General features: G+C 34.3%; 1 protein-coding gene across 3 annotated transcripts in view; it reads right to left on the minus strand.

The window, feature by feature from the left end:
* Nucleotides 1–24053, minus strand: part of LOC143233516 (insulin-like growth factor 2 mRNA-binding protein 1) — a 61996-nt gene that overhangs the window by 17489 nt on the left and 20454 nt on the right. For 2 of the 3 annotated variants that reach the window (XR_013018198.1, XM_076469815.1), the window contains exons 3-5: nucleotides 4891–4997; nucleotides 2319–2385; nucleotides 760–924 (exon numbers count right to left, since the gene is read on the minus strand). Coding sequence is in view for 2 of the 3 variants with exons in the window: in XM_076469815.1 (XP_076325930.1) it covers nucleotides 760–924; nucleotides 2319–2385; nucleotides 4891–4997 (339 nt within the window). In the remaining variant the exon portion in view is untranslated. Of the gene's footprint in view, nucleotides 1–759; nucleotides 925–2318; nucleotides 2386–4890; nucleotides 4998–11778; nucleotides 11931–24053 lie in introns of those variants that run through there. The other variant, XM_076469816.1, reaches the window with a different exon arrangement.

Consider the following 24053-nt stretch of genomic DNA (forward strand, 5'->3'; position numbering starts at 1 on the left):
TATAGGAGAATAAATATAACTAATTATAAATATTCCATCACTAAATGTATTACTTTAGTGCTTGCATGCTAACAAATAATTGTGGTTAATGTTGTATAGATACTGACCTTAACTTCATAAAACACAATATTTATGTCACAACTCAAGGTTAAAAATAGTTTCATACATTTCACAATAAATTGTTTATTCAACAGAAAAAGAAGTTATAAAGTATTAATTAAAATTCACAAAACAACAAAATAAAAGAACTATTCTGACAGTATCTTTAATATTGAGGAAATTCTCATCAAGTGCACTTTGACTAAAGTCGAGATTCTTGTAAGCTGCAATTGAGTGAGAAATATTGAGGAAGTGTTACTGACTCATGAATCAGTAAAGGCCATCTTATCAAATACATTTCATATATGAAATCTCATTATTGCTAATATTAAAAAAACCTGCCTGTCTTTTAAACAACAATCAATATAAAATTCCAATTTATGAAAACAAAACCTTATGTTGATAACTTCTCTTCAGGACTTCTACAACCTACTACATGTACATATTTATAGATCTAATACACTGCAAGCATACACTACTTTTTTTTTTATACAAGGAAATGTTATAGCCTTCTTGAACCAAGCTTTAAGTAGAACATCTGTAACATTTCTCATTTTTTATTAAATAGGTAACATTTTATCCTCCACCAGTAATCCTATGATACTAGAATAACTTTTAAAGTGCTTCCATTCTCACTGGAAATACAAAACTATGACTTACCGCAAAGGAAAATCTGTTGGGTGTAGAGGATTTGGTGAAGTCCCTGAGTAAGGATAGGGGCGGAAAGTGCCTCTATTTGTACTGCCCCCACGACTTTGTTCCATTACAAAATCTACTTTTAAATGAGAACTTTCAAATTCTAATCCGTTAAGTTCAGTGAAAGCTCTGTGGATTAAAAAAAAAATTCAAATATAAATTGTACCTAAGTTCATGCATTACAAATATTGTCTTAAAAATCATGATGGATTAATAACACTTGAAGCTATTCAATTTACTCAGTGGTTCCTATTCAGGTGCTACTAGTACTGAACATTCACTTTCTAAGGTAGGAGAGAAATAACAAAGTACTACCCAGAAATAACGTCACGCTCAAACACATGCACACAAGTAGTACTGTAATTAGGGAACAGATGACAAGAGCATATTTTCTCTTAAAATGAAACAGTCTAGTGCAGTGTTGTACTGATACAGTACACTGTGATTGGGTGTCAGCCAACCAAACCTGATAGAATCAATTCATCACAAGATTGCCTATACTTACATAATCTAAAACTTTTGGTGAACATGGTAGCTTCTGGAAAATAAATTACATGTGACAAACATGTACAGAAACTCCCCTCCAATTGACAGATCACAGCCCAACTTCATGTTTCAGTTAGTATTATACGAAAGACCCTGAACAGTGTATGTGAGACTGGTACTGTTAACAAGTGATGTAAAGTTTCTCAGAGTATCTTTTCTGGACAGAGATCCTATGAATGACCATAAGTACAGACTTTAAAAAAAATAAAATATACATTAGTCCACAATGGTTTCAGTGGACATGTAGCTACTGGTAATAACCAACAAAACAAAGATAATGAAACAGATATAAAACAGTAGGATGTTCAAACCTGGAAAGAAAAATGTTCTTTATAGACGAGTCCAAGATTGAACTGTTTGGAAATAACAAACAGTAGTTTGTTTGAAGGTAGACTGAAAGGTAGTGTAACAGTCAATGTAGTTCTGCTACAGTAGTGCACAGAGATAAAACACGTGGTGCTCTAATCCAAGGGTGTTGGGGACTGACAAAGTTAATGTTGAACATATAGAATTAAGTTCTGATCCACTATGCCATCAGGCACGGTTTCATCTTCACAATAACTCCAAGCATACACTAACTTAATGAAAACCTATTTGAAATATAAAGAGGCTGATGCAACACTTACAATGACGTCATGGCTTTCACAAAATCCCAACATCATCAAAACCATATTGGTTTATGCAGATGGTAAGGATGCTGTTATATGGCAACCAAACATCTTCAATAAAACCTGCTGTTATAGGATACTTAGAACATCCTTAACTAGTCACCTACTAATAAACTGTACAAATGAGTTAAGTACAATATTGAACTAATTGGCTCACATACCAAATATTAACATTATGCATAATGTATTAATTTATATCTGAATGCTTGTCAAATATGATTTACACTACACACACTGTCATGTGTTTCCATACTTATTACCAATACTTCATATAAACAACTTTAATAATATCACATTTATGCGACTTACCGATATGCCTGGTCTGAGGTGTCGTATCTTACAACAACGGTGAGAGAGTTCTCAGAGTCAGCCGGACCTGCACAAAGTAAAACTTTCGTATCTTACCAGGTCTTAATTTTCTCTCAACAGTTAATAATACTCGTTGTCAATTTCTGAAATTCAATTAAACCAATCATCAAGTAATTTATCCAAAAAAACATTAAAACTGAACTTGTTAATATTTTAGCCAATTAAAAAAGAAACTGCACAAAAGTTTCCCTCTCTCTCAAAACAACTCAAAACCAAATTATTCAAACATTAGCATTTCTTCTATGATACATTCAGGGTAATATTGGGTTGAGGAATAATTCGTGAGCGTTTTTTCAAGTTAAAAAAATATATTCATAAATGAAACGCTTTCGCAAAATATTTCATGTCATTTGGTAGATAATTTTTTGCTCTAATAGATGGTGTGTTTGATTTTCATATGTCTTTAATTTTTGCTTTCATTTTCAGCTCATTAAATGGAATGTCAAGTGGAGAAAATCGAGCATTTTCGACACCATCTGCTTTTGCATTTAATTTCTTGCAATTTCATTTCAAACAATGCATACTATATACCTAGGTATTACATGAAATAAAGTATCATAATAAATGTTTTGGGTGTAATGTGTTCATGCATTGAAGTATTGTATAGTCTTGCATGTAATGCTTGAATGAAATTATTTAAAAATGCTCACGAATTATTCCTCAACCTAATATATACTGATAATAGTATTTCTACAAACTTAGAGTAAAAGTAGTGGGGAATAAGTTAACCATGCTTCCGCATCTAATGCCAAAGAGGTGCTCAGCAGGTCAGATGGGACACAATAGATGTGGTTTGGTTTTCAATTTTGCACAAAGCTACATGAGAGCTATCTGCACTAGCCATCCCTAATTTAACAGTGTTAGACTACATCACCACCCACCGTCAACTCTTGGGCTACCCTTTTACCCCCAAATAGTGGGATTGACAGTCACATTATAATGCTCCCATGGTTGTAAGGGCAAGCATGTTTGGTGTGACAGGGATTCAAACCTACGATTACCCTTGGATTACGAGTCGAGTGCCTTAACCACCCGGCCATACTGGGCCCAATAGATATGGTAATAGTCTCAGCACAATGTTAACTGTTTATGGTTTTGCACAATTTGGTATCAACCATCACTTTACAATTTACTTTCACTGATTTTATTAAAAAGACTGTAGATGGTGGTAGATTGTTGTAAGTTTTAATTTCCTGTAATGAGAAATATATAAATGATGAGGCATGAATAAAACCCAGTTTTGATGGGGGTTTTTTCATTAGAAATTTTGAGTAGACAAACTGAACTCTAACTCAACCCTGCAAATTTTAAAAGAATGATTTTTGGAAGCTCACTTTTCCATTGCTTCATACAAAAAGACAACTAATACAGTTAAACACTATAAGTAGCATCCCATGTTAACTTTTGTGTGAAGCAAGTGCAATTATTTGTGATTTGATAGATATACACATTACAGGATTAATGTTAAAAATGTCCATTACTAACTTTACAATATCATAAATGATCACAGAACTGGCACAAACATTCACATCAATAATGAAAAAAATTCTTATCATCATGCTTGTGAAAATAACAAATGACTGTTGGTCTCTGTCCCAATGTTCTTAGGCATGCTGTAGTACACGATGGTCACAGTGTGGCCATCAATACTGATAACTGCCCAGGTCAGAAATGCTACCACTAATATTTTTCCCATGAATCTCAAAGCTGGACCCAGCTCCAATCACTCTCCAAATATATATACTTTTGTTTTTCCTGTGGCTACAGTGTGAAATATCATTTCTTTGTAATTATGACTTTTGGCCACATCTCATTTGACCACTACAAATGTTCCTGATTATTACTGTTTGGCAGAAATAAATGTGGAATGGGCTCTCCAACCTTTCAACTCTTAGTCTTACCACAAATCATAATCAAATCCCAAATAAACTGGATTAAACTGTGACTGTGGTTTTCTTCAGTGGTACAAGGGCATACCTCAGGAGCTAGCCCAAAGATTTATGGTTTCTCTGACTTAAATGTCAATCTTACAAAACTTGATGCTAACCATTTGAATACTTAATTGTCACTCACTACAAAACGTTGATTCAGCTAGAAAACTGAAGACAGCAGTTTATGGTAGACACATACAGTTGGACAGTGGTCATCTTGTCAATAATGGTTTACCCTGTTCAGGTCTCCAACTGTATTTGGGTGTGAAAGCAAATCCACATCTAGCTAACTATACTCCCTAAGACTTCTTGTAATCTAATCAAATTGTTTCTCACAAAGTCACAGTAAAATGTCTGTACATTTTTGTGTTCACCCAATTATTGAAACCACGTTTCCGTCTCTTTTACTTACCATTGAAATACACATACAAGTCCATAAAACTCTTATATGACTAGGGGGTGCTACTGACATTTCATAGCAGTAGTTGGGCTTAAATACAGATACTATCGCCACCTCTGTACAAATCCCACACATATAACAGTTTCTGACAAGTTAACTAATATTGTGCGTACCACAGTACCTCTATCACATTGCTGAACTTCGCCAAATGTTGCCAATAATTTTGTGATGTCGTCCCACTGAACATGGCTGGGAATGTTGCTAACCTGGACCTGGGTCGTGCGATTCCTGTATGAAACAAAGTTATCATAATTAATGTCATCTACTTTTTAAACAAGGGTTTGAAGTTTTAAATATAATTTTAAAAAACATTTTCAAAATCAAATAATAGGAAAACGCCATTTCGTCAACCACACTAGAATACTTCTCTTATAAACACGTGCAACATTAATACTGAGTAAAACGCCCAGGAATTCGTTTGAAGACAGTATAATTCGCAAATAAGAAAAAAAATTCATAATTCGAATAAAGTAACTTAAGTCTCTACAACTTATCTTAAAAAGAAACAAAATTCTGAAATTATACTTCGCGTATATTTCTTACTTTCAGACACTGCCCATTCAAAAACTGAGTCTTGTTTACAACAGAGACATCGTTTTAAAGAAACTCAAGTATTTGTAATTCAGTCGCTTGTCTGACCATTGCATTTTAAAATATCAAATTTAGATGTAAAGCTTCTTTCAAACTCTACTCATTATAACAAACCACTCTTATACATGTTATTTTCGGCCCGATGAAGTCTCGAGTTTCTTCGTGAAGCCTGATATCGACAATGTACACGTACGAAGCGCACAAACTGGTTTTCATGGGACCAACTATCTGAGAATTCACAATACACGTGTCATGATATTACGCTTGCGCAAACTCCCTAAGTAACGCGTTATCCTGATAGCTTTTAATACACGTGTAAAGCGATCCGTGCATGGGAAGAGGCAATGACTTAGTGCGAACCAAGGACGAAACTTCAGGCACCTGGTTAACTATCGCAGAATTTCCAACCTAGAAGTTGCTGCATAGAAGACCAATTCTCTGCATCTAACCAATTAACTTTCAGATTTTCAAACAACGGCGCCTAACGTCAAAGCGGAACTTTTGCAGTACACGATATCCACATCAGGTTTTCTTTTTAAACTAACAGTCTAAAACAGTAACACCTTGAACATAAACAAAAAATACTAAAGTTCAAAAATGATTTGCTGTATTCGAGTCCTCGTTTTTGCTGATGGTTTTACGCGTGTAACAGAATTAGAAACAATCAGTTTTATTATTGTAATGCTGGGTGAAAATAGCATGTCTTTCAATGGTTGATTTGGTTGGTCGATTAAAGAACTATTACCGTACTCCATAGTTGTGACTGAACGTAAGATACGGTTAGTTTTCACACATTAGCCAGCAAGGTCTCGCGAGTTTTTTTTTGTTTGTTTTAAAAAATATTATTTTATAGTCTATGAAATTACGTTCGTTTTTTGCTTCAACGTGGAAAGACGAAAAGCGTATGTCAACAATGATTTTTACAACACTTGCATCTAATTGGTTATGTTCGACCGAGATGCACTGATACGGCTGACTGCGTAGTTTCTACGCAAAAACTTTTTTTTTTAAATAAATCATACAAGTTTTCAGAATCGAGAAGGGAACACTGGACATGCAAGTACAATGGTCGTAAGCTTAAATTTGATTTACAGTGCGAGTCGTCATAATTGTTTGATTTTGTCACGGTTACTTGACTTCAAGTATACACACCAAACCAATATTATGTTTTATATAGATATTTATTAGAAACTAGTTGCACACCCGCTCAGAGCACAGGAAAAATATTGGGGGAAGAGGTCAGATCCGAACTTATCGGTGGGGAGTGACGTAGACGGTCAGATCCAAAATATTTAACATACCATGTTACTTCTGGAAGAAGGGGTCCTAAGGCTAAATGTCAAGTTTGAAGACAATCGGTAGATATAGAGATGTAAAACAGCTAGCCAATTGTGTGTTTTGTTGTTCTAACAGACGAATTACAAAGGTCTGAATGCAAGTTGTATCACTGTTTATGTCTATCAGTCATATTAATCTCTGTATTTATCAGAAATTTGCAATTTAACATTGACGAAATTTTCTGAGGATATTTTTCAGAAAAATAATCAGATTATCATTCTTAGCAAAGAAATTCCTATGTAAAGTATTAATGATTAGTTAATTAATTAAACTTGCAAACAAACGTACAAAATAATTAACTCGCCGAAACTCATTAACAAAACACCCTACGTACATTCTATTCAAGTTTTTTGTTTTTTTATAATATAGGTTATGAACCTTAAGAGTGCTTACAACTTTGAGGCGGCCATTATTTAAATTTAGATCAGAGGAGAAATTCCCGAATCAAAACACATGCCAAAAAATCGTAATTATTTCTCTAGTAAATTTGTGCTTCATCCAACAGAGCACAAGCGACGCTAAAACAGCAACCAAAATACGCATGTCACGACATACTGAAAAAAAGTTGGTATGTGAAACAAGAAAATATACCGCCAAAATCCACACCTCATACATACCGATTTATTCCAAATGCTGTTAAATAAAAGTTTTATCCACTGCGCCCATTTAAACCAGGAATTGCAGCTTTACTGAAAAAAATTGTTCAAGTCTACATTAAACTATACAATACTGTAATTATGATTCACTCTTATGCTGAACATTTAATAGTTTGCTCTACTTCAGATTATGTAAAGGTTAATCTATTTTGAGGTGTAGGGCTCTTATAACCTTGATATAAATAAGGTGGCAATCTAAGAGGCTGCAGACAATTATGTCCACAAATATTTATAAGCACCAGAAGTTTTGATTTTTGAAACAGAATAGTCGAATGTTGACAGAATGATTGTTATAATTGCATATTTTCCACATTTCTCTTTTTAAACAAAATGTTTAGTTAAAATTTATTTGCATATAACAATTTTAGGCTTATCGGTTTTCAAATATTTCATCGTCTTTCCGAACTTACATCGTACCATACACTTGTTAGACTTTTTTGTACGTGTTGAGGAGTGAATTTCATTTTTTTCACAGCCATGTATTCACAAACTGTGCAGGAATATTTTCTTCTTCAAATATAACTGAATAATTCTAACATTAAACATACATATAATGATAAAACAATATAACGCACATTAATTCAAATATTTATTATCAATAATTTCCGAGTAAAAGTAACAATAGGTGTATAATATGTCAACCACACCACATCTGCTGTATTAAATTTCGACGAGACATACCACAACTCCTCTGGCTAGATGCGATACGATAGTTACAGTAGTGGTTGCGACGCTATTTACGTTAGAAACCGCTTGACAACAACTGTTACTGTGGGAACTGGATTAATAAAGTTGGTGAAGTGTAATTTATATCAGATTTATTTACCGCTTAACTGAATGACGTTAATATTATATTTGTGCGATAAGTTATCTCTTCCTGGTTTCGCACTGCTGTCGGATTCTAACGAAACATTCAAAACACCACAGTCATATTTAATTTATGGACGAACTTTATATATTCAAAACAGGTAACACGAAGACAATTATATAATAAAAATACAACGAGTTATGTCTCAGTGAATAATTATCAGGTCTTCATCATCTGGCCTTACTATGCTCCCCAGAAGACCCCAGGGACGTTTACTAATCTCAGGTCCCAGATAAAGACAAGCGAATGGTTTCATTATTCTCTTCGGGGAATGTTTAGCCTCTCACCCAGGATTCATAGAAAAGGCTCTTCAATATTATCTTGATCTAATTATAATTAGCCTTTCAAACTAACACGTGGACATTTAGACTCGCATCTGATTGACGCTGACCACAGCTGTAAGGTACTAAAGATTATCTATAGCAAGTCTTCACATAAACACTTACTCACACTCTTGAACTTTAAGTAAAACAAACAAAAGAATGATACGATTCAAAATACTTCCAGCGACAAATAGTAGTAACGAAACGTGTTGGGCCGATAGTCCTTTAGTAATAGATAATGTATTTATGAGAAACGAACAAATTTTAACCACATCCTACACACTTTACTAAACAGATTAACCCCTAACTACGTTGTAAAATTATGACCTCTTTCTTCTAACGTTAATATTCCATTGAGATACAGTACGTCATATAAAGCCTACATACAAGTGGGAAAAAAACGTAAAAATGTATCAGAGGTCACAAACATACCGCGAAACAGCGAGATTTCCATGAATACATGAATACAAAAAAAAACAACAACAACAAACAATTTAATAAAAGTCTAGGGCATTCACTGTCCTATTATAACTATTTATAATCTAATTACACCGTTTATCAGTGTGGTTCACAAACTGCATCTTGTTCAATTATTTTTTTGTTAGCGAGTATTACATTTATCGTCTAAAACATTAATTTTCTATGTAAAATGCACACAGGAAACTCCACTGTTGGAGTTTTATTAAACATTGTGCGTGTTATTTTTATGTGATTAAAACCTACAATCAATAGCCATGGCTGCACCATTTTAGGGTTAACAAATATTATTGTTTTAGTGTTAGAAACAACTTCGGAGAAGTTGAAATAGTGGTTCTTCCTTCTGCTTCAAAACAAATATATCACTGTAAAGCTTTTATTTTAGAACAGAATAACAGATTGGGCTCGCAGCACACCACAACGACTTATAAAAAGTCCAACCTTACAACTGTTTAAATACGTACACATTAATCATGATACATCACAGCAGGGTCGTCTGCGCACGTTCTGGTAAGGTTAATGACATTCAAAGTAATTAAGAAAGAAGAGAAGGAACAGTTAATTGAATCCAAATATTGCCAAGAGTTGCGCGAACTCTTCCCCACGTGTGTATCAATACTTTGACCACCCCTTGTGGTACTGACTGATATAAAAAACGAATTTTTTTATCATTTTCTCAGCATCTCACTCAATAAGAGGAGCTGGCTGAGTTACAAATGTGGCTACAAAAGCGCCACCACCCGGAATAAAATAGCTTCAACGCTAAGCCACGTACCGATTTATCTAAACTGTGACCATCATAGGGAATCGAACCGTACACTTTAGCGTTTGAAGTTCTTAAAACTTAGCGTTGATCAACTGGAGGACCCCAGATTAAAAAAAAAAAAAAAAAAAAGATAATATGACGTTTACACAGACACACAATAATATATTTATGGTACTTTGACATTTACACACACGAAATTGCGCGAAATTAAAAAAAACAACAAAACAGGTGTCTGTTCAAAGTACATACTTTCTAATTACGAGAATATTCTTGCGACGAACATTTTAAAGCCAACATTTATTGTTAATTTTACGTGAAATAGCACGATAAATAAGGGTAAACTATGAAACAAATGGTAACAAACTTAAAATGTTATTCTACACAAGTATTCGTATTTAAGTTGCAGAATTTCAGGCAGTCCAAGTGATTATATAAACATTCGCGAGTATTGTATATAAATAACTTGCACTTAATTGAAAATATGAACTCAACACCGTTTTTGTTTGTATATAAACTAAAGACAATTGCATATTCTTCGACGTTCAAATGACTTTCACAGACGTCGAGTCAAAAATAAACACAATAGTTTTGAACAGAAACCTATTCTGGACTGAAAACACGACTGTAGCACAAACCCACGAGATCCTGCGCTAAAAACACGACTGTGACACAAACCTAAAAGTTCCTGCGCTAAAAACACGACTGACACAAACCTACAAGTTCCTGCGCTAAAAACACGACTGACACAAACCAACAAGTTCCTGCGCTAAAAACACGACTGACACAAACCTACAAGTTCCTGCGCTAAAAACACGACTGACACAAACCTACAAGTTCCTGCGCTAAAAAAACAACTGTGACACAAACCTACAAGTTCCTGCGCTAAAAAAACAACTGTGACACAAACCTACAAGTTCCTGCGCTAAAAACACGACTGTGACACAAACCTACAAGTTCCTGCGCTAAAAACACGACTGTGACACAAACGTCATTTTTACTATTTAATGTAATTACTTACCAAAACGTCCATACAACGACTAATTGATAAACAAAATTGTCCAGTAAGAGGTTTAGTGGTAGCAAGTATTCACATCGACTAATTCACATATACAAGACACGCGAGAAAGATAAAGGAAAATTAATAAATGATTACGTACATATTAATAGCCCGCGTTTCTGTAAATATATCTTGTTTGCTCAGCATTGAAATGCCCGTAACATACAGTCACATTCCCAGCTAACACTTTTACAGAGCAGTGACGTCATTAAAGGGCTATTCTCGCAACATTCTTACAAAATACCTGGCAAGGAACTAAAAATAATATATCTGGTACAACAGTGATTTAAAAAACAAACAAACTAACACTAAAGAACTTTGAACATTTGTTAAAAAAACAGCAAAAATATAGAAGTGAGATCTGTGTTAGCTCCTCCAGCCTTCGTAAGAAAGGAAAAACTTCTCCAAAAACACAACTAATAAACCAGAAGACTCGAACCACAACTTTTTTCGAAATTAAAACCCACATTTCAAACTGACAAAATACGTAAAGGCTAAAAATAGTTGCATTATAAAACTGTAACAAAGAAATTTAAACCTGTTCCTTGTACGCAAAAAAATCTCAAACGACGAACAAAGTCAATAAACGACACCAAATTTTTACTATTCAAGTATGTTCACTTTTAAAATGACATGATACAAATTACAAGTTCACATAATTTTCGACTGCCCCCCCCAGTGACACATCTGACAGCTTACAACGCTAGAAACCTGGTTTCGATACCTGTGGTGGGCATAGCACACACATTGCGTAGCTTTGTACTTAACTTTAAACAAGTACAAAAACAATTGTTCTGCTTTTATTATGAAATATATACACGCACACTATATGTACGCTGACGTCACAATTATATAAAACAACCTTAAGACTAACATATTCTGGTAATAAACATTATATAATGTATTACAAAGATAAATACAATAGAAACTTACAGTTTTATTTCTGGTTTTACTTCACTCGCCGTAACCAAATGTTCTTCACTGCGAGCGAGTTCTTTGCTATTTATCGTAAAGCTAGAACTCCATTGGAAGATCAAACGTGACATTCGCCCAGTCCAATCATATCATTTTGTTTAGCAAGGTAAGTGATTCGTGTAACTTCACTCGACGTCAAATGTGACGTTGGGCATTTTGAGTTGCCCCAGCAGTTACCGTGGCAACGTGACGTCAAACCACATTCAACAGAAATGCTTACATTTTGATGCGCGTCCTTATTTTGATAGTTGATGGTTTAAGATTAGGGGTTCACAAACTTTTCAGACCTGCAGAGCTTCCAGAAACAAAAAACATTTCGGAACCTTAACAAAAACACTAAAAATAGAAACAATCGGTCACTAGCACCAGATAGTTTACTTCAAACTTTTAGAATATAAATTTATTAAAATATCAATATTTAAATAAAAATGTTTACTTCTACTTGTTCAAAATTTTCTGTTTGTAAAATTTATATCAGTAAAGTACAGTGTACTTATTTATTTGGAGTTATGGTTGTTACCTGTAAGCGAAAATCATCATATTTAGCCTGTTTCCAAATTTGGTCTTTGTAGCTGTATACAGTGAAAATGTTTGCTCACAAAGATGTGTTGTTGGAAAACGCATCAAAATTTTCAAAGCTTATTTCAGGGTATTACATGACCATTTTAATCCAAAACTGTAATTTCTTCCTGCTAAAATGTTTTTAGGGTGTAACCAGTTGAAATTTCTATAAGCTGTTCTTTCTCTTTCAAAGACAAATCGTTGGTATTTGCAGAGTTAACAAAGGGATTTTGAACCCACAGTATTTTTTTTTAAATGAGGAGGGAAGTATTCCCCAATAGTTGTACATAAATCAGATATGTGATGCAAGACTCAAAATTTTGATTCTACACTCAAGGAAATTTCATTCATAAGTAAAAAAACCACCGAGATTTTCGAAGCAACCAAGTTCTTCCATAAGTATACATTCACCCTAAAGTTTTAGCTTACGTTGAAGCGCTTCTATTTCACTCTGAGCATTGAAGTATCTTACTCTGAATTGTAGCATTCATTTCATTCAGATGAGCAAATAAGTCCGAAAGATAATTCACTTTCTGTATCCAGCATTTGTTCCTTAAGTTGTATGCAAGTTCAAAATGGCATTCAGATAAAATGAAACCTATCTCCTCACGCAGTTCGTAAAACCGACCAAGCACTTTTCCTCAAGAAAGCCAGACTTCAGTATGAAGCAGCAAATGTTTATATAAACTTCCCATATCCTCACAGAATAAACTGAAGATACTCACATTGAGTGGTCTTGATTTCATAAAAATTTATTATTTTTTATGACATCACCCAACACCTTTTTAAGTCTTCTGACATTCGTTTCATTGCAGGTGCATGACGATGAAGACAGCAGTGAATATTCTCGATGTCCGAGTTCTATTTTGTATGTGTGCCACTGCGTTTGAAAATTTTCCAATAATAGCTGAAGCCCCATCAGTGCAAATACTTGAGTAAAGCTGCCATTGGATCTCATGTTCTTCCATAAATAAGTCGATCAGTTTAAATATTTCTTCGCCTGTTGTTTGAGTAGGCAAAGGTTTGCAAATTAGCATGTCTTCTTCAAAACTAGCTTCGCGAATATAGCGAACAAACACAAGTAACATCGCATAACCTGCGACAACGTTGGACTCGCTTTTACTCGTTTTATTAACTCAGTTAAGCTATTTGCTGACATATCCTTGATTCGCCGAGAAACCGAGTTGTCAGAAATAAGCACAGAGTCAATGTTAAGAAATTTCTCATCAATCGTGCACTCTACCAATTTTTTTGTGTATGGTTTTATCAAATCTTCTGCAATTGTATGAGTTTCACGGTAACTAACACGATATAAAGCAATAAGAGCACCTTTGTTGTCCTGATGGATAAACAAACGAAATGTAGCTTTCCTTGCATTTAATTATAAACACTTTCTTTTGAAATACTCGGAAGTTGATTTTTTTTTTTTAATTGGGAATGTTTGGTTTCTAGATGTCGTTTTAAGTTTGTTGGATGCAAACAATTGTTACTGAACACTGTTCCACATTCAACACACAACCCACTAGGTCCATCATTACCTGTCCATGTAAAACTATATTCAATAAAACTTTCATCATACTTTATTTCTTGTTTCGCTACTTCTTGCATCATCCTGCATTAAAATGCTTGCACACGACGATAACGCCGATGAATTGATATTAGGCCCAGGAAGATTTTTATTCGTATCAGATTTATTACTGATATTCAGCCACTTATCCATTATAAGGGTGACAGCTAATTATTAATTTATCTGAAAACGTATTCTTATATATCTGGCACTTGAAAAGTATTTTCACGGACACAAAAAGCTTCTTAATGAAAACTCGTTCAAGCACTTGAGTTTTATCATTATACAACATGTTGACCTAAGATCAGTGTTGTCATAATGACGTCAGAAATAAAGATTTGTGGATAAAAGGCAAGGCCGCTAGAATAATATTTTATAAATGAAAAGAGTAAATGTTATTTAATTATTTTTGTTTGAAAACATTTTTAAAAGCCAAATATCGAAATATAAGCCAGATCTGACGTGCGTCTAAATCTCGAAAGAAATGAAACATGACATCATGCGGGTGTATGACGTCATTTAACTCATTGGTTCCAAGTTTGTCTAAATTAAATTACAACGCATATAACCTAACCTAACAATTACCAATTATAATTGTCATAAATATAATTATACTTCATACATTTCGAAACTGAAACAACTGATACTGCATCTAATTGCATCACATGACGTCATGTTTCATTTTGTTCGAGCTTTAGCCGCTAATCCAGACCTGGCTTTCAAATGACAGTTGGCATCATCACACAGGGTTGACCGGTGTTTCATACGAAAAGAACTGACGCCATATCTACTAGCAACCAGTGGTGTCACTGTCGAAGTTAACTGAGATCGTATTAAACACTTTTACCGCGAAAATTTCCCCTAAGCTAAATAAAATCGTATGGCGTTATGCAGAATTAAATACTAAATGGCCCAATACGTGATAAACGTGTTGTATTAAAAATATTTTACTTTTTTTTGTACATCGAATTCTGATTCAATTTTACAGTTTTAGGAAAAAATATTAACATTCTAAAATTTCCTAGCGGAGCCCCAGATAACAATGGAGGATTCCAAGGGCTCCGCGGAACATAGTCTGAAAAACTATGGGTTAGATGAACCAAAAAAAAAATGTTCCTAAAAGTTATTCCATCATTCATAGTAGTATTTCTCATAACTTTCCTTTATCTTTCTGTTGGTATTTTGCTTTCCAATAAAACAGACGCAGGAGTAGAAAGAAACTGGTTCAGTTAAGAAATAATTTAAGATACGAGGGCTTGGCAAAATGAATAACGAATAACTTAAAAAGTTACAGTACACAGATGAAAATCTTTGCATGTGATGGAATAATAAATTCATGAGTCTGACGGTTAGGCTTAGTGATTACAGCACTCGATTCGTGGGTTGAAATCCAACCACCGAACATGCTCGCCCACCAGCTGCAAGGGAGTTAAATTGTGATTTTTCATTGGTATAAGAATAGCCCAATAGATGGCGACGGGTGGGGTTTATTAGGTGCCTTCACTCTTAAATTAGTAATGGCTAAGCGCATATAGCTCTGCGCAAAATCGAAAGTGTTAATTTAATATTTTCACTTATAAATATTAACGTATGTAATAAATTTTACAATATTCACATTACCAAACATATAACATAAGACCATAGTAATGGCAATATTATTTATGTCCACCTTAAAAGGGCAGAAGAAATATATTACAACTTGTAGAATCTATAAGACGAAGGCACCAAGTACTTTTTACTTATATAACGTTATTTTCTATACATCTCTATAAAACAAAAGCTTGGTGGACCTATTCTGGGAACGAAGATGAAAATTTTTAACAGAACAATTTCCTGTCTTTGCTCCTTATCGGATATCACAAAAACGTCTGCAATAAAATAACCAACTTGCTGTTCGGGTGACGTTAACTAAAAATCAGTAACACTTCAATAATTTGTAAAACAGAACTGTTCTAAGTATAGAAATAACACGATCGAATCGTACACTGATCTGTCTTCTTGGATTACTAATCAAACCTGGAAGAACGAGTTAGTCCATTCTTCAGCAGTAATACATTTTTGTAGACAAAGAAAATAAAACGATTCCTGGCGATTTAGGTCTTTCAGTAATTAAGGCTTAACTATTAATAACAAATGACAAAGATTGTTTACATATTAGTTTTAATCCAATATGTCTTCGGAATTCACTCTGATAACAAGACATGGATCTAAATCGAATTTACGCCTATAAAAAGACAGACGCATTGCCATCAATTGCCCACGGGATAGCAGCTAAACGTGATGTCACACTCCTGTGTGTATTAAAATCTTTCAATGATGTCTATCTAATGGCTAACTCGTCTTTTTTCTTGTCTGATCAAAGATGAATTTTTAAATTCTTTTTTATCAGATTCCCTCATTTTATCTTAATTTGGCGTGAGAGTTCAGACATTTGACACCGTGAGCTCCTCGATCAATAGAAGTGGTTCTATATTTACAGATTTCCATGTCAAACAAGTTCGTTCATCAAACAGAATTTCTGTTCAACAGTGCAACATCGAGTGAGGAAAACTAGTTGTCACAGACGAAACTTTTTTTAACATATAAGTTTTTCTTCGTCTACACATCTGAATCTGTGTAATTAACCCTTAAACGATGGCCATCATCAACTGATGCGACTACCTACAACATTTCCTCCCGTTTAAGGGTGAAGATACACGAGTCAGGGAATCTCTGGACCAATGTACGATAGATATCCTTGCAAATGTAACAATAGAATCCGTTATCCTAGTTGAATGGTGATTTGGACAATAATGAAAAGCAAGTAAATATAACATCTGCCACGTTACTGCTATCTTAATATTCAAAATTAAGTTAATTACACCCAAACAAACAATAGTAGAGTTTAACATATATGTAGAATAAAACGTACTATTTCAAACCTCCACACACTAACCCTAAGGCACAAATGTACTGGTGCTATTATAACGTAAATTTCTATATTCGATTCTTCCCAGTTTAAATGACTCAATTTTTCTCAACGTTATAACAAAATCACATGTGCGTAGTTCAGGTTTGGTATATAATTTTACATTTGAACAAATGCTGTCACAGAGCCTTACCTACATGCTTTATGTATAGTTCGATTCTTTTTTCTTTTTATACATATAGAACTCCAAATTATTAAGCCTAATGTTCTCTTTTTTTTTTGCAGTTCCATCATTTCTTTCACTTAGAATTATTACAGACATAATTAAATACTCATACATCCAGTATTACATATTAAAGTATGAAGTATGTGATTTTAGAAACAGGATTAAGGGTCTCGACTTTTAAGGTCAAGGTCAGTTGACCCAATCTCGCTTCTATCCCCTGTTTTACTCCCTGGCGGACTACAGCTTTAACACTTTCTGTAGAACAAGATATAACCGAATTTAAATAATGTAGGATGTCCGATCAAAGTTCTAAAACTACTTCTGTTACAGGTGCCAGTACAGAGGCAGAGAGTTTCACTGTGGTGTGTACAAAGTCCAAGTGATCTACCCTACCAACAAGCCATTTCTCCAGACCTTATTTATACCCGTGTTGCAAAAAACGGGTCAAAGACAGACGCATCTCTTGTCCTGTCGTAATAAAAAATTGAAACAAAAGAAAATCAACGTGTTTGCATCAAGTTTTGTGTGAAAAATGCTGAAGATAGAACAGAAATCCTTGAAATGTTAAGAACTGCCTGAAGATAGAACAGAAATCCTTGAAATGTTAAGAACTGCCTGAAGATAGAACAGAAATCCTTGAAATATTAAGAACTTCCTTTAGTGATGACTGTTTAAGTAAGGATGTTATTTATCAGTGGATGAAACGCTTCTAAGATGGCCAGGAATCGGTCAAAAATGACCAAGGTTCTGGGCGACCGTCGACATCGTCCACTGATGAAATGGTGACTAAGGTGAAAGAAAAAAAAAATTGAAATGATCGATGATTAACTATCCACAAAATTAATGATGAACTGGACATTTACTGTGGATAATGTCGGGCGATTTTAACTGAAAAACTCTGCACGAGTCGAGTGTCTGCAAAATTTGTTCCAAGGCTGTTGACCAAAAGCTTCATGATCGACAAGTGTGCGAGAATCTGAAAACGCTAGAAATTGATCCTAATTTCATCAACGTCATTATTACTAGTGATGAGTCATGGGTATACGGTTATGATTCTGAAACTAAACTTCAGTCATCCCAGTGGAAGTCTCTATCATCACCACGTCCGAAAAAAGCACGAAAGTTTCGATCCAATGTGAAGACAATGTTGATCGCGTTTTTTGGTGTTCGAGGTACTGTTCGTCATGAAGCCGTACCTCATGACCAGGTCTTTTATAGAGGTATTCATTTGCTTGAAGGAGAAAGTTAGAAGAAACCACCATGAGCTGTGGGATAATGGTCACTGGTTTCATCACCATGACAACGTGCCTTCAGACACTCCTGCGTCTGTTCAAGAATTTTTGGCAGAAAAAAGCAAACATTTCTGTCATGACCCTTCCATTATCATACTAGTGTTTGTAATTAAAAACAGATTCATGTCTTACCACTTATGTACTACTAATCTAGTTACATTAAATAAAATGAATACATAGGAGTAACAAACATGAGCTACTCACAATGAACAAGAACTACCAATCAGACAGCTACATACTTAGATCAAAGCTAAAAAAATCAACCTCCAAATCAACAGAGCTAGTTAAATATATTTTTGTTCCTATTTATAATGACTAGATTGGACTGTTAACAGCAGGGGTACCCAACTAATTAAAACAGGTGTTCATAGCTAGCAACACCACTTTATGAGTTTGAATGTACAAGTTAAATCATTTAGTATTGGAATAGAAAAGCCCCATGACTGACCAGATATTCCTTTTGGTTGGTTGCATATGTAAGACTACTAGCCTAAAAAAACTAACGTTTGATAGTTAACACAACAAACGAAGACCCACATGAAGAGATGTAGTGAAATGGTACATCAAGTTACTTCACCTAAACAAGTTAGCATGTATTTTCTGTAGGACTGTTCACTTAAATATCAACAAGGACCTACCAAAAGAACCCTTAAAAGCAATACTAAGTAGAAAAAAAAAAAAAAAAGGAAGAGGAAACACCACATGGAATACATTTTAATCATTAGTAGAACTACTAATAAACATTTTTTTTAAGGTTACCCCTGGCATAAAGCACCCATTTAAATAGAGGTAAGCTTTAAAAGCCATTTAGAATGGCTAGATCTTAGAAGCAGTGCCACCTTGAGAGTAAATGTTATTCATAAGTTTTCTAAGGTGTAAATAAATCACAATGAACATTAACCAAAACAAAACAAAGACTGATATCTAATAATTAAAGAATAAATCTTTGGTAGTCTCTCCTATATCATTTAATATTATATATAATACTCAAAACGAGCTACACAAAATTCCTTTTTCAAACAAATTTGCAAGTTTATGATAGCATACAATAGGCATTTGAAGTAACACCATAAAGAACTGCCTCCAATGGACAGGCCACATGCTCCGAATGAATGACAGCCGACTCCCAAAACAACTCCTGTGTGGTCAACTGAAAAATGTAAAATGACTGCGAGGAGGGCAGAAGAAGCAGTTCAAGGATGGCCTGAGGACAACACTCAAGAGCTACAACATGGATGTTAACAACTGGGAAACTCACTCACTACTGAACCACCTGGAGATCCCGTATCCATCAGGGAGCAGAATTGTTTGAGTCATCAAAAAGATAATATTTTGAAGACAAGCCAGAGAAGAGGAAACAATGCCAGCTACTATTGAAACCTGTCCTTCCCTCTGAACTGACCTGACCTCACTGCCAGAAGACCTGTGCAGCAAGGATTGGCTTCATTAGCCATTTCTGGACCCATGTATGAACTTGGAGGACCATCATTCTTGACCTCGAGGGATCGCCACGACAAGCATACAATGATTTTTTACATACTACAAAACAAACTAGTGAAAACAATTACGTTGCTCTGTAGAATTACCACCATAATTTTATCTCACTTTTGTACTTGAATGTAGTGTAACAAATGGAACCAAGGAGGTTCCATTCTCTCCAGAAGACAGTTCAGGTCATTTGTAATGCTAAGACTAAGAAGTCACAAATGTTTCTTAAATAAAGGTTTTCTTACCAAAAGGTAGATAAGTACAAATTAACTTTCACAACTACTGAAACACAAACTATTTTCATTAATAAATTTTTCACCACACAGGGGAAGAAGATATAAAAGTGAGATCATATGAAATCTTTCATTGCTTTCAACTTCATAGTTTATAATCATTACTGCTATTACTATTAGCATACACAATTCTAATTTAACACACAATGTTGTCTTTTCAAACTTCTGTGACAAGCTTACTTATTGTTGAAGTTATACTGCATGTGTAATTTTAGTGTGACACAAAATGTACTACACACAGTAAATAAATAATTCATTAAGGTATTTCCTATAACAAAAAGAACAAAACATTTATATTTTAGGAACTAATAGATTTTCAAGCACATTTATAGAGTAGAGGTCACCTGATCAAGTGCTTTCCAATGTGAAGGCCTTTGCGTTAACAATACATTCACATCAAGTCTTGCCAATAACTATGGATGGCTTCTTGTTTACTAGCCTTTCATAATAGTAGAGATATGATAAAAATCAAATTGAAAATTAGAACTTAAAGCCAGTATGTTTTCACATAATGAAATATAACAGTCTAATTGAGATAGCACACTTTCTCACACTCTAGTGAAACCTACCACAAACTAAACACGCTTTTACACATTAGATGTTAGAAAGAAAATTCTACACATCTGTAAGTAACCAACAACTTATATCTAATGGTGCTAACCAACCCAACTAGTAGTCCTTTTGTCTTTAAAACATTAAAATCATTTGTTTATTTGATTATGTTGTCTACAAAGACAATTAAATTTTACTTTTCAACTCGAAAGAGATACAAACACTAATACATATTGGTTTCATCACAGAGGTAATTAACATCAAACCTTCATATTGAACAGTTAACAAGGAACTTGTATACAAGTTTCACTTTATCAGTTACAGTTATTACAATAGAGCTACTTTATGTAAACAGTGTAGGTTGTAGGCTTCACCGCAGTAGAAATTCAAGTTCTTTGTTCAGATTGTTTCCACAAAAAAGTTTATATCAGTCAGACTCTCAGACCTCAAAGTGTGTGATTACTAAAATCTCCATGATACATAACTGTTCGTTATTCTCAGGTCCTACAGAATACGGTTATATCTGCATTTCTTACCTGGCTAGATGGGAGAAAGACCAAACTTGCAATTAAATGGAAACAGCATTTTATGTACTGAAAATGTAATAAATAAAACAGGCAAGCATTTCTCTCTAGATACTGGTGATGGATCTTAAATTATCAAAAACTGCAAAAAAGAATACATGAATTTGAGTGTACCAAGAAAATCAATGCCTATATACTTCTTAGAATAACATCAACTATTTCAGAATTAATTTGTCACCCATTTCATTTTGTCATCCCATAAATAACAATAGGAAAGGCCTAGCTTCCAGGTATTCCTTAACCTTCAAAATCCAATATTAATACTGAGAAATTCACACCTTGAAACAATTCAGACACCAAAACATAAAAACTAACTAAAGATTAGGATTCAACAGCTAGTATATCAATACACCTTAAACCTACTAATATGCATGAGAAATGTGTGTACAAATATTTATGAGCAATAAACTTTTTTTTAAACTAGAAGGAAAAATACCAACGATGATGCACATACCATAAGTGTAACACATGTTCTGGAACATTGCTATATAGAATCTTTACAAGAGGCTTAGCATCTAATGATTAATCTTATCAACAGCAATACTACTTACTAACACACCTTCTGTGAGCTGACAATAACGATGCTCCTATGTCTCAAATAGGGTTGCCATCTGCTAATTAAATGAATTATCAATTAATCAAATGACAGTTCATTATCTGATCAATGTCAACATTCATCAAATACTTGTACAAATTCTTCAAGCTGAACTGAACTTATCAACACATTTAAACATTTGTCAGAGAAAAATCGCTTCATAGGGTCATATAGGTTTAATTAACAAGTGATAGCTTAGGCTCAGCTGAAGGTAACTGCTGTGTGTTGACAATATATTGTACAATTACATTATCACAAGAAAAATACTTAATAAACTCTGTCTTCCATTTCTTTATGAAGGGCCTGGCATGGCCAAGCGTGTAAGGTGTGCAACTCCTCGTAATCTGAGGGTTGCGGGTTCGCGCTCGCGTCGCGCTAAACATGCTCGCCCTCCCAGCCGTGGGGCGTTATAATGTGCGGTCAATCCCACTATTCGCTGGTGAAAGAGTAGCCCAAGAGTTGGCGGTGAGTGGTGATGACTAGCTGCCTTCCCTCTAGTCTTACACTGCTAAATTAGGGACGGCTAGCACAGATAGCCCTCAAGTAGCTTTGTGCGAAATTCCAAAAACAAAAAACAAACAAAAACTTTATGAAGGAGATAACAGAAGACATGTGTAAGTACACAAGTTAATATCTAGGGTCATTCCATGTCATCTCATCCATATTTTGGAAAATTTTCCAGGTGAACCCTCAGAATGCCTTGAAAAAATTCACATGTGCTCATCTACCCATATAATGAAAAACTGCCAAAGATTAGATCAATATCTCTAATAGTTTCTGATTTACAGCCCTGTAAAATTTAATTTTTTGTTATTTTTTGCAAATTCATTTTCAGGCAACTTTGGCTGCTTAAAGCTGCAAGAGTAATGGTGGTAGAAGGCTGAAATTTGCTACACTGACTGAATTCAAAAATGGTCTCAAACCAAGTTTATCTCTCTCTCTTTCTCTCTCAGGATTTTCATTGTGAGGCTGTAAAATCACCTGAAAACCCAAAATCGTAAAAAACATTGGTTTATGTAATAAGCCATAGCTCTAAGACTTAATATGAGACAAAGCTGAATTTTGTTTTCAAATTTCCTATAACATATCAGTTGATAAATCAGCAATTGTTGTAACTAAAAGTGTATTAGATCTCCTGTAAAATAATGTAGTTGCATGCAACTTTTTATGATTTAGCTAAAAATAGCCCTACTTCAGGCCACAGTTTGACCATGTCACCAGTTATTCAGCCTTTTCAGATTTTTACCATATATTCTTACATCTCTGAATATGATCTACAAAAAAAAACAAAAATCAGGATGGTGTTTAACCTACTTTTTGAGTTATAATTTTTTAAAGTATTCTCTGACAATATGTTGTTTACTTGACACAAAAAACTTCAATTCAGGTGTGTTACTGTGTGTAAATATATCCATACAATTTTGAGATAATTCATGAATCCCATTGAAATATTCTAATCAGCCTTTACCATATATTGTTACATCTCTGAACATGATCTTCAAAAAAATGAAGGTTGTGAAAAATAATAAATTATCAAAATTTAAGCGTTTCTGATATGTACCATTGGTCAAAGGACAAACATTCAGGGCATTCAGTTCTTTTTTGTCAATCAGGAATCAGTCTTGCAGAATTGTGTAAAGTTTGATCTACTTGAGCACTATGAAACATACAAAACTGTGTCAGGTATTAGGTCACATCATAACTTTATTCTACCAACAAATTGTATATGAGAAGGCTGTCAGAAGATGATGTGTACACAGTTGTAACTGTTGGTAGTAGCAGTGAAAGTGATGCTGCAGCAGCTCAAATAGGGTCTAATGATAGCAATGACAATTATCAGCCAGGAAAATATGTGGTATGCATATACAATCATGAATGGTATATGGGAAACATAAAAGATAGATCAAACGAACACTCCAATGTGTTGGTGTCATTTATGAAGAAATCAAGAAATGAACTGTTCTCATAGCCTGCAAGGTCACGTAAAGATGAAAGCTGGATTCCTTTCCAACATATTCTTTGTCTGATACATGCACCTACCGTGCAAGGCAGTAGTGCTCCCAACTATGTTCTAAGTTAAAGTGACCTCAACATAATCAAACTCGAATTTCAGAAATTTATTCAAGCTGTATGAACACAGCAATGTTTATTTTATGTTGTTAAGGCT

Source organism: Tachypleus tridentatus, chromosome 12, assembly GCF_004210375.1.
Source record: "Tachypleus tridentatus isolate NWPU-2018 chromosome 12, ASM421037v1, whole genome shotgun sequence".
Lineage (NCBI taxonomy): Eukaryota > Metazoa > Arthropoda > Merostomata > Xiphosura > Limulidae > Tachypleus > Tachypleus tridentatus.